Below are 12,402 nucleotides of genomic sequence, written 5' to 3' on the forward strand. Positions count from 1 at the left end.
TCCCCTATCTGCTTTACAGGGTAATGTCTTGTTTCTTCAAGAGGCTTCTGATACTTTAATACCTTTATAATCTCCAAAGGGCTGGCATCTTTCATTTGTCCATTCAAATATTTATTGAGTGTTTGCTACATACACTCCTGAAGTTCTGCTGCACTTCAGGAGACTTACTGGAGTAGAACACTGGGCATCTCTTCCCCAGACTGTAAGCCACTAATCTCCTTTTCTGACCTTCTGTTCTAACATCCAGTCAGCTGGAAAAAGTGAAGGGTTGTACTAGGGACCAGGAATCTGAGCTGTTTGCAGGTTTGGTAGCAATGCCATTGTGTAGCTGTTGGGAAGCTGAGAACTTCCTGGGGGACACAGACCCTTGCAGAAGAAGTCAGTGGTGGTGACCAACTGCTATACTATAGTATTGGGCAGCACTGGCCAAGGAATTTTTGAGTTCTATGCATCTGATTCGGGGCAGGGGAGGGGAGGCTGGGGATAGAGTTAGGGTTTTTTTTTTAATATTTTATTTATTTATTCATGAGAGACACAGAGAGAGAGTGAGGCAGAGACACAGGACGAGGGAGAAGCAGGCTCCATGCAGGGAGCCTGATGTGGGACTCGATCCCAGGACTCCAGGATCACGCCCTGGGCTGAAGGTGGGTGTTAAACCACTGGGCCATCCAGGGATCCCCTGGGGGTAGACTTTTAAGACCCTGTCTCATCCCCATGGGCCCACTCAGGCTGGCGTGTACTAGTGAGGTGGCAGTAGGAGTGAGGAAGGTAGGAGAGGAAGAGGCAAACAAAGGTAACCTCAGCCTTTGAAGACTTGATCCAACCAGGCCCCCAACATCCTGCAAAACCAGCCTGAGCCTCATCTTATGAAGTTGCTTTGTTTGATTCCTCTATTCTACCTGACAATGAAGGAAGCTTCAGAGATTTGTCTTAGCCTAGAGGTGATGGGTCCAGATGGCAATGAGGGTGGAGGACCGTCTACATCATGCCTACTGTGCCTGCCCCAACTAAAAGTGAACTGCAAAATCATGGGGGAGAGAGAGGAAAGCAAAAAGCTTTTTCCCCCTCACACTCTAGTCTTGAGGGGGAAATGAAGCAGAGAGAAGGAGGAAATCAATAGCCTTTAGAGAGAGCAGCAACAAGAAATCCTCGCTCTCTCTTCTGGCTTCCTAGCTTCTTTTTGGTAAAACACTAGCAGAGGGTATAGAGAAGATCTGATCAGATGCTCCTCTATTGGCAGATATTTACAACAGTTCATAACCCAGAAGTGACAGAGAAAGCATCACTGGCACAGGGCGGGAAGATGCCCTGGTCCCTCTTCTTTGCTAGGGAGCAAACTTAAGGCCCATTGCACATTTTCAAATTTCTATTTTTTTATGCACCAGCTGGGGTCCCCTATCTGCTTTACAGGGTAATGTCTTGTTTATGTTTCTGCAGGAGGCTTCTTCTTCTTCTTCTTCTTCTTCTTCTTCTTCTTCTTCTTCTTCTTCTTCTTCTTCTTCTTCTTCTTCTTCTTCTTTTTTTTTCTTTTCAGGAGGCTTCTGATGCTTTAATACCTTTAGAATCTCCAAAGGGCTGGCATCTTTCATTTGTCCATTCAAATATTTATATGTATTGAGTGTATGCTACATGCCAGACACTATTCTAAGGCACTGAAAAAACAGCATTGAACAGAGACCAAACCCCTGCTCTCAATGAGCTTCCCTCCAAGTGCTGGAGGCAAAAAACGCACAATTTAAGCAAGTGAACATATATGTCAAATCTGCACAAGTTCTTTGAAGAAAAATGAAGTCAGCTAAAGTAACAGAAGAAATGATGGTCCAAAGGTGAATACTTTCTGGAGGAAGGGCATTCCAGGCAGAGGGAACAATAAGTGCAAAGGCCAGGGGGTAGGATCCTTCTGGCCAAGGAGCCAGTGGGGCTGGAGAGAGGGACAGAGAGGGGAGAGGTTGTGAGAAAAGAGGGCAAGGGGGGAGGTGGGGAGTCAGACCCTGGAGCATCTCAAAAGCCATAGTGATTTTTAAAAAAATTTTATTTGTTTATTCATGAGAGACACAGAGAGAGGCAAAGACACAGACAGAGGGAGAAGCAGGCTCCCCACGGGGAGCCCGATGTGGGACTTGATCCCAGGACCCTGGGATCATGAACCAAGCTGAAGGCAGATACTCAACCTGTGCCTGTCCCAACTGAAGCCACCCAGGCATCCCAGATGACTTTGGTTTTAAATAAAAAGTACCAAAGGGCTTTGAACAGAAGTGACATGACTTGGATTTAGGTGAAGAAAGTCAGATCCTTCTCTGTGCTGCTTAAATAACAGCCCAGGGAAGGCAGGATGGATGAAAGCAGAGGCACTGGGCAGGCATCTCCTGTAGTGGTGCTGCTGGGGGATCTTATAGGTAGAACTGCCAAGGTGTGGAGTTAAGAGATGGAGCATGGATATGAGAGACTGAGAGGCAAGAGCAATGGCTGTGAGGCCCAAGCACCTGCAGGCATGGTCACTGGGATGGGGAAGACCAGGGAGAAAGCAAGTTTGTGAAAGGAAACCAAGGGCTTAGTCTTGGTCTTTGTAAGCTTGAGATGCCAAAGGCTGCACTGAATGGATAGCTGGCTGCAAACACCTGGATTCAAAAGAGGACTAACCCAGGGATATAAATTGGGAATTGTCAATATACACAGGGTATAAAAGCCACAAGACTGGATGGGATTAACTAAGAAATTACTTTACAGATCTCTTTTTAGTCAACAGCATGCTGTATTTGTCCACTGTCAGCATTGTGCAAAGTCCTTTACAGCTATTAACTCAATCTGGGCAGCCCTGGTGGCTCAGGGGTTTAGTGCCGCCTTCAGCCTAGGGCCTGATCCTGGAGACCCGGGATTGAGTCCGACGTCCGGCTTCCTGCATAGAGCCTGCTTCTCCCTCTGCCTGTGTTTCTGCCTCTCTCTCTCTCTCTCTCTCTCTGTCTCTCATGAATAAATAAATGAAATCTTAAAAAAAAAACTCAATCTTTCTTGCCACCCTTAAGTCAGCCTCTATTATCATCATCCTCATTTCACCGATGTGCTCACTGAGGCGCAGAGACTTTTAAGCATCTCGTTCAAGGTTAGAGGGAGAGAGAAGCGGGGCTGGGGAGAAGCGGCTTGAGCTCTGGGTGTTATGGGGTTAGGAAGGGAGGGAGATGAGAAGGAACCAGCTGGAGACCACCAGCAACAGCGAGCGAGGAGAGAGGAAACCAGGGAGTATGGTGTCCCAAAGCCAAGCCAATCAAGTGTCCCTGGAAGGGGAGGTAGATCAACTGTGTGGGATGACGCTGATAGGTCAGGAGGTAAGAACTGACCTTTGGATAGAAAAGCGACATCTTTACTTTCACTAATCACGTTCTGAAGCTAACTTCCTCCCATTTTGAATGCAGACAACAAATCCCAGGAGTTCCTGTAGTTGTTGATGCTGTCACCAACAGAAACCCCAAACATTTCATTGTTGGTGAGGAAGTACTGTTTCTGGCCGTCTTTGCTTTCAGATAGATGACAGTAGTCCCTAGGCTTTGTTATTTAATGAGTTAATAAAGAAGTACCTATGCTGTGAAATCATGCATTTGGAGAATTCTATCATTCTACTGCAGAATTGTTTTCCCTGTGTCATCCTGCATATTTTACTTTATGCATTTAAAATATTATTCGGAGAAGGGGGTCCATGACACACGAAAATGTTAAAGATTATCTCAATATTAACCACAAAGGAGCAACCAAAAGCCAATGAAGGTAGAGGGATAACACTCCTGACGTAGGGCACCAGTGTGGCACTTAACCCAGTGTTCAACAAATGAAGAGACCACAGATACTTTGCGGTGACTGCGGCTGGGGTAGGTGAGGCTATTACTACAGCTCCCACTCATTGAGGAAGCCCCAAAGGAAGGTGATATCAGTGCATCTGTGCAGCCACCAGAACGTACCCAGCCAAGGTCCAGGAGGTAGGTGGTGGAACGCTTTTTCTCTCCACAGGGGTTTCACTTGATATGACTCTGCTCTCTCACTCTTCCCCTTTGGGCTGCTCTGTGCTAGGCTGACCTGCTGTTTCCTTGTGGCCAGAGTTCTGCTCTACTTTTATTTTGGAAACAATGGAAGGTCCCCTTTACCCTACCTCTCTGATCTCTGGACACCCTGACATCATCAGGCAAAAGAGACAAATTAGCAGCAAAGTCACGACTCCCTGTTTTGACAAAATCAGTGAGAGACCCTAGCACAGAAGCCACAGCCTCATTAATCATACAGCTCCTGCATCAGCAGAATGAGGGCCATACTGAAGCTTTATCTCATCTTTAGCTTTATCTCCTATCTTTAGTTAGGAGACTCAATGAGATGCCAGCTGTGACGCACTTAGAACAGTGGCTGACATGTGGTAAACACCGTACGCATTGTTCAATAAAGACAATCTTGTCTTTTCTCTTTCTTTCCCACTAAAAAAAAACAAGTAAAATGTGTCTGAAATTTCACAAATTCATTGTTAACCAACATAGCATTCAAGAATAAGTGACATTAATCTGAAAAACATAGCTATTATGGGATGCTTACAGTCATTCTTAAATTTGAAAAGAAAAAGAGATGGTAAAGACGAGATGGCAGCCCAACTCTCCCATCTACTGCAGTCAGACATCAAGATCGTGATGTGATGGACCTGACATACCATCACGTCTTCCAGCAAACCTAACATCACTGGGCCTTGCCACTGGTGTCTGTCATCTGCAGAGCTTGGGGACTACCTTGCAGTGTTGTGCTCCCTGGCTGCAGGAGAAATCAAGCCACTAAAGCTTTGTTCTTTGTCCCTTGTCACCAACCCCGACTCCCAGTGTAATTTTAGCTCAAGAATGCAAAGGGGAAAGGGAAATCCCCTGGCTAAAATTCCACTTCCAGGGAGTCTGGCATTATTTTGAATGCGAGGTGGAGAGTCTTTAAACAAAAATCACTGTGCATTTGTTTAGTTTGTGGAGAAAAAAAATTAGTCATCAAGGTCCAGGGAAATCAGAGAATGCCAGGATGTTGCTGCAAGGAGCGGGGGACCATCTGGTCTACCCCGTCATTTTGTAGAGAAGGGAAGGAAATGGAGGGCCTGCCACATTTCCACAGCGAAGGAGGAATAGGGTTCTTCCAGGGACACAGGAGAGTTAAAGCACCACCTTCTAGCTGCAAAGTGCCTCCTGGCAATTGCCTGCTCCCGCTGGCAGTCTAAGGCAAGGAACAAGTTGGGCTGGTTTGAAACTTGCCTGGGCAACCAGCGGCACCTGGTTCGCCTGCCATTGCTGGATTCCTGCATGTCTCATGACTTGCAAGCAAAAGCCACTCCGTGAATCTCACCCTCACAGGGCACAACGCTGCCTCGACCCATTTCCTGGGAAAGAGGGGAAAGCTAATAATGCATCTGGCCTCCAAAGCACCAGGGGTCTGTGTCACTTTCTAGTGATTATATTCTGTTGCCTTTTGCTAGCGAAGAATTGCAGCATTCAAGAGCTAAGATGAGGTTGGAGTGACCTCCTCCAACCTACCACCCCCACCCTGACCTCTGCACTCCCATTCTCCTGATAAAGGCCAGTCGCCTACAATTTACTCAGATCAAGTGTGATCGAAGCATAACACGTCATGCTTAGACAAGCATAGCATATTGCCCTCCCCCCTTTCTTAGTTATTTACAACCACATCCAACCTCCAACACACTAGGTCACATTTTAGGCTAATGGCTATGGTAAGCGCCAGGGATTTTTCTGACCTGAGAACGCAAAATGAGTCCATCCTCTTTAGGGCTCCCCTTTAAACCTTCTGGAGACTGACACGGGCTACACTGAATTCTATTTTGCACGCGGAGGATCCTGCTGCGTTATTGTTTCCATCACTGTGAGTAGGTGGATACAACAGATAGAACTTTAGGTTTCCGGGTTCTGGTGTCCGGAGGCATTGAGAGGGTGTAAAGTTCAAGTGCCTTCAAAGTGATTAAAATAAACAGACAACTGGTTCCTAGGCCACTCCCACCTCCTACAGAGTGCTTCATTGGGAGAGGACACCACGCTCCCAGGTCCCAAACTTCTAAGGAACCACTGAGATCACAGTCTTCGTAGCTGCTAGGGTCCACTTAGCCCCCATCTGACGCCCGGCACCTGATCGTCTCTGTCACCTGTGGGATTTGCTGGCTTCCAGTCCATTTTCCAGGCTGACATCTGTCTGCACCATCTCCTGTTTCAGTTCTCCGATCTCCGAGACGATTGTGTCAATGAGCTATTCAAAGACAAAAATAGTGTGACGTCAGGCAGTGAAAGAGGCGTGCCCAGAGCCTAGGGAGCTTCAGCCACTTCAATAGGAGCACAGAGAAGACCACCTTTTTTTTTAAACCCTGGCTGTGTGAATTTCCTCTACCCAGGGGAAAAAATAAAGAGGGTGGGAGCAGCTTTTTCTAAAAGAAAAAGAGGAAGAACTTAGGTTTCGGTACTGCCCTAAGAAAAAGGATATGACACCAAATTTGGTTTCTCAACATGAATACAAAGAGGAATAAACAAATCTGGGTAAAACCAGGCTTCCACATTCATTTTGTTAAAGTCAAAACTCAAGAGGAATTCCCTGAATTAAAATGTATATAATCACTGTCTGGCTACAGAAATAGGCCCATTTGTTTTTGTTTTTTAAAATATTTTATTTATTTATTTGAGAGAGAGAGAGAGCACATGTGAGCTGGGGGAGAGGGAGAAGCAGACTCCCTGCTGAGCAGGGAGCCCGGGGTGGGGCTTGGTCCCAAGACCCTGAAATCATGACATGAGCCAAAAGCTTAACTGACGGAGTCACCTGGGTGCTCCAGAAATAAGCATTTTAAAAATACATATATAGTTTGTAATAAATTTCCAGACATTAAGCTTACTACTCATCCTAGTCTTTGCTTTTTATTTATTTTGTTTAATAAAGAAGACTTTTAGGGGAAAGGGAAAAGAGAGGGCTGCATGGGGTGCAGAGTGAGTGAACCATAGGAGGAATGGAGAGGGAGATGTGTCCTCCTCTTGCAGAAGGCTCATGTGGGCTTGCATCCTTTAACCACATACCTGGGAAGAGATCACATCTGTCCCTGAAGGCTGGTTAAATTCTTGAGCCCACCTACTCACTACTCCTCAAACAGAATCCTTTCTGGTGCTAAGTAGGCACTCTATGTGTAGAGCAGCTATTCTCCAAGTATGTCGCTGCCCACTAATTTTTAAAAACATATAGCGATTTTTTTAACATAAATATTATTTATGTCATCATGTACCAGATTTATTATTGTTTTGAAATAAATATTTTCAAAATTTTCTCCATTTTAATTCCTGATACAGCAAGCATCTGTAGCTATAATCCATCATGAACACAAAGCTCTATGAGGTCCTCCATACTTTTTAATAGGATAAAGGAATCCTAGGACCATAAAGTTTGACAATCACTATTGTAGCTAAAGACAAGTGTTGTCTTGTCTCAAGCAGCTTTTATCCCACTCAGGCTCTGGCAGAAACTTCATTTGAGCTTACAGGCTGTTCTAAAATGTTGACCACATCTATTCGTTCATTAATTCAACAAACCTTTACGAGGACCCAATTCATGCTACAAGCACAGAGTAAAGTTAACAGTTTTCATACAGATGACATTCTGGTGGAGCAGAGACCACAGCCTTGAACACGGAGAAGTGCCAGGATAGAACAAGGAAAATAGAACAAGGTGATGCTGTACGAGGCAGCTCGGCTGTCACCACTCTAGGGTAGGTAGATTGGGATGGTGAGGGTGGATCTTTGAGGAAGTGATGGAGCCCTAAATGACAAGGGAGCCATGAAAAGATCAAGAGAAGACCCCTCCATATAAAGAAAGTCCCAGAGGCTGGGGGGGGGGGGGCACTGGCAGGAGAGGCAGGTGGGGACCAGAGGCTCATTGGCATTCTAGATCACAGTATCTATAAATTTGAGTTTTCTACACTAAGAACCATCAAAGGGCTTTAGGAGAGAAAGGCATTTTCTTTATCGTATGTTCCAAAAAGATCATTTTGACAACTGGCTAGAGGTGGTTTGTAAGGGCAAGAGGAGAAGCAGCAAGACCAGTTTGTAGGCAACTGTAGGGATCCAAGCAAGAGTGGTCCAGGTGGCTTGCACCAAGGTGGTAGCAGAAGAATTAGAAAGAAGAGGGGAAATCTGAGAACAATTTAACACAGAAATTTATAGAAGCTGATTGACTTAATGTAGAAGTGGTAGGAAGAGAGGAATCAAACTCAACTCCTACATTTTTTTACTTGATTATCAGATAGGTGGTGGCAGTGCCCTTGACTGACATAGGTAAGGGTTAGGTTTTAGGAAGAAATCAAGTTGGATATTGGGTCAGTTAAGTCTTGACTTTCTTATTGGCCATTAAATAAATTTGGTAAGTGGCTTTTAACATTCAGTATGGAGATATTTATACATGTGGAAGTCACTGGCATATGTGCTGGCATTCCAAAGCCCTGTGACAGGGAGAGATTATCTGAGGAGAAAGTGGAGATGGAGAAAAGGTCCCTGCAAATAGCTCTGCACGATCCCAAAGCTTGGACATCAGAAGAAGGGGGGCCGGCCAAGTCCTCCATGCTTAATGTGTCCCCAAAGTGTGCCTGGGATGCAAGCTGTAGGTGAACATTCTAGAAGCACTGGGGACGTGGAAGAGAAAATGACCAGGAGTTCCCTGTTATACATACCCCACTGGCAAAAATTTAAAAGTCTGACAATATTTGAGAATGTGGGGAAACAAGAATCCAAAATGCTGTTAGAAGAGTGTTATTTGTAGAGCACCCTCTGAAGAGCAATTTGGCAATGTCTTGTAGAGTCAATGACACACAGACCTCCTAGATATGTTCTCTAGAGAAATCTATGCACATGGGTGCAAGGAGACCTTTATAAGAATATTTGCTGCACCATTATTCATAAGGAAACCAAATTACAAGCACTTAGATGTCTATCAATAAAAGAATGAGTAAACTGAAGCATGAAATACTATATAGCAGTTAAAATTAATGTACCAGAGCTAGCAGTATAAACACATATATAAACTAAATGCTCAAAAACTTTTCATAGAAGAAAAAGCACTTGAAAAGGGTTACATCCAGTATATAAAGTTTAAATCTATCCCAAACTATATAATTCAATAGTGTTTATAAATACACACATAGACTACTCCAGTGTGTGATATACGGGCTATAATCTTAGTCCAGCATAGTGGCTACCTCTGGAGGAGAATGGATGAAGATGTTCATAGGTAAAGAGGTTCAACCACCTACATGTGAGATTTTCTTTCTTTTTTTTTTTTTTTGAGATTTTCTTAAAATGGAATGGCAAAATGATAACATGTGACAGAGCTGATGATGTGTTTAGCACTCTGTGATTTTCTGTATGTTTATTTATAATCAAAATTATTGAGAAAATAAAAAGGGTGGATGTGTATGAAAATGGAAGGGGCTGGAAGGACCGAGAAGGTGGAAGTGAGTGGGACGAGTGAAGGTGTAGTCTGAGTATCTGTGCTGAAGTTCTTCATTCTGTGCTGGGTCACCCTCCCATTCTGGGCCATGGCTATGGTCCTGGGCAGGGGAGCCACACACAGGAGGGTCACCCACAGCCTCAGGCAAAACTAGGAGCAAGCGTTCCCATCCCCAGCAAGGAGACAGGTCTCTAGGCACCATCATCCCTTCATGGCCACCATATTTATTTGAACGTAAAAATAGCCTTCCCCAGGAGAAGCCTTCTCTGGCCAGCCTGCTGATTTTGCTGACACCTTCAGTAGCATCCCAAGACCTCCACATGCCATACTTGCTTCCTTCTGTGTACCTAACCAAACACAAAGAACCTAGCAGTTGTGTTTCTCATTTGGCAGCACAAGGATGGCAAATGATGAACAACACCATTTACCTGAAATATAGAAGGGAAGTTCAGTGATAGAAAGGTGGACGAGGACAGAGGGTGCACCTGGTTGCATGGCTATGAGAGCCTTCCCAACCGGGTGAGGATTTTGTCACCTACTCTCACCCTCTATTCGGCCCTAGCTCACCCATCTGATGGCACAGACTCTCTGAATGATGTCATTATACCCAGCAGGCCCCTCCACCAGCAAAAGTCATCCCTAAACATCTGTTCCTCCCTGAGGTCTGCCCTGGTGTGAATGATTGGATTTAAGATGTTCCCCACGTTGTTCCCAGATACATGTATGTTTGTTTTTAATACATATAGATATTTGATCTCATCTCTTATGCTCTTAATGCTGTTTATCTTTGAGGATAAACAGAGATAATCTGCCACCCACAGAGGGGGGCAGTTTTAAGCTAAGCTTTCCCATGTTAAAGACAACAGCAGCTTCAATGTTAAGTACTTTATCAAAGTTGGTGTTGCAATAGAAATTTCTCCAAATCTGCCTAGACCCCACCTCATCCCTGTGCCTGTCCAGAATTCCTGCAAGACAGGGGGCTGCTTAAGCACCTGCCAAGCAAGTACTGCTCTTCACAACCCTATTTTTCTGCCTAGGACATGTGTGGACACTTGGGAAGATAGCCACAGAGCCAACTGGCTCTTATTCTGTGCAATCAGAGTAAGACAGGACACCAGGTTCCAAGGCACCAAATTAGTGAGACAGTGGTTCTATCAAAAACACAGTATTTGTATCATTTCCAGAAAACTACAAGTCATGAGGAAGTCCCCAAATCATGACAGACACCGACAAGCACTAGGCATCACGGAGTCCACGCTGATAAAGCCAGGGCATTGTCTGTACTTCTTTATCTCCCACAGGGAAGCAGAGGTGGCATGCTCACATCCCCACACAGGCACAGAGAGGGCTGCTGTGTACACCAGGAGAGAGGAAGGCAAGCCAGGAGTTGGGTATCTGGATCTCTTCCCTCATTCTACTCAGAAACCTCTGTCCTTCCATCTCCCTCACAGATGAGCATTGGTACATAAGAAAGCACAGGAAGCCTGAATGGTTCATATGGGTGATTTTCATGCTAACTGGCATCCAGGCCAACTGGCAGGAGAAGGGATCAGGAAGGCCCAGGAAGGCCCAGGAAGGCCCAGGTTCTTTTCCTCTGTGATCTGAGATCACACCCAGGGCTCTGCCTGGGCAAGGCTGGGTCTGCAGTGTCCCGGGCGAGAGTGGGAGTCTACACTAATTTGTACCACTTTGTAATCATTCTGGTAATCTCCCCGTAGGAGGGAACCTCCTTTGAGGGGCCACACTGCAAGCAGCAGCTTTGTACAATTTCAAGGATGTCTAGTTGCAGCAAATGCCTGGTTATTTGGCAGCATGGACCAGTGGTGAGTGCAACAACTTTGGGCTGCCTTCAAATCCCATTCTGACACCCTGTTGGTTGGGTCCTGGACGTATCTGGGCACACACCTTAGATCCCTGATGCTAAAGGCTTATACTACTAGGGGGAAGCACTGTTTTGTTTTGTTTTTTAAAGATTTTATTTATTTACTCATGAGACACCCAGAGAGAGAGAGAGAGAGAGAGGCAGAGACACAGGCAGAGGGAGAAGCAGGCTTCAGGCTGGGACTCGATCCCAGGATTCACACACTCTGGGCCAAAGGCAGGCGCTAAAACGCTGAGCCACCCAGGCATCCCGGGGGAAGCACTGTTGGAGGGTTAAAAAGGATGGTGAGATGAAAACACACTGTGACAAGCACCTAAATGCTTCACAGTTCTTGTCCTATTTAAATTCTGTTTTATTAACTGTGAGCACTGCCATGAAGCAGAGTGATACTAGGAGATACTTCAAATAGACACAGGCATCTCCTAGCCTGGAAAGAGGCTATTTCATTACTGGGGCAGACCTGACCTACAAAAGGCCAGTGTTTGTGGAGTCTCTAATCTCAACATCTGCCCACTAGATGCCTCTTTTCCCTGACTGGGGACAGAAGTCTTGATGCCACCATTCCTGCTCGCACAGGAGGCTGGAGGGAGGGAAAGGGGAGGGACTCCAAATCTTGTGTTCTTTCTTTTAGGGTTAGATAAAGGAGAAAAATTCCCTTGAAGGCCAAGCTGAATTAAAAGGAGAAAGTGTTTACCGAGCAAGTTCTGATACAGCCTTCTTCAAATAGCAAGTCGAACTAGGAATGTTATCATGGTGTGAAAAGGGATGTGCTGCAGATATGGCAAAGACTTGAAACCTAGGGTATAGGAAAAGTCAAGTGTTTAGCTCTCAGCTATGGAATTTCTAGTCCTCCAGTGCATCAACTTGGCCTTGGGGTGTGATGAACCTTTACAGTCCCATCAACCCTGTGGGATTAGACCTACCTCCAGGTCATGAAAAACCACATTACCCAAATAATCCCTTTCCTGTCTGTTTCTGTTGAGGTGGGGGAGCATCATGGTCTGGTGGGCACATCCCATGTTGGGGCTCCT

General features: G+C 45.4%; 1 protein-coding gene and 1 long non-coding RNA gene across 11 annotated transcripts in view; one reads left to right on the forward strand and one right to left on the reverse strand.

Moving 5' to 3' along the window:
- Window positions 1-12,402, reverse strand: part of RIN2 (Ras and Rab interactor 2) — a 218,767-nt gene that overhangs the window by 58,896 nt on the left and 147,469 nt on the right. For 6 of the 8 annotated variants that reach the window (XM_038571454.1, XM_038571456.1, XM_038571452.1 and 3 more), the window contains one exon: window positions 6,161-6,261. In XM_038571454.1, the coding sequence (XP_038427382.1) occupies window positions 6,161-6,261 (101 nt within the window). Of the gene's footprint in view, window positions 1-5,758; window positions 6,262-12,402 lie in introns of all 8 variants that reach the window. The other 2 variants (XM_038571459.1, XM_038571458.1) reach the window with 2 other exon arrangements.
- Window positions 1-12,402, forward strand: part of LOC111092136 — a 51,836-nt gene that overhangs the window by 8,339 nt on the left and 31,095 nt on the right. The window lies entirely within an intron of this gene.

This window comes from Canis lupus, chromosome 24 (assembly GCF_011100685.1).
Source record: "Canis lupus familiaris isolate Mischka breed German Shepherd chromosome 24, alternate assembly UU_Cfam_GSD_1.0, whole genome shotgun sequence".
Classification (NCBI taxonomy): Eukaryota; Metazoa; Chordata; class Mammalia; order Carnivora; family Canidae; genus Canis; species Canis lupus.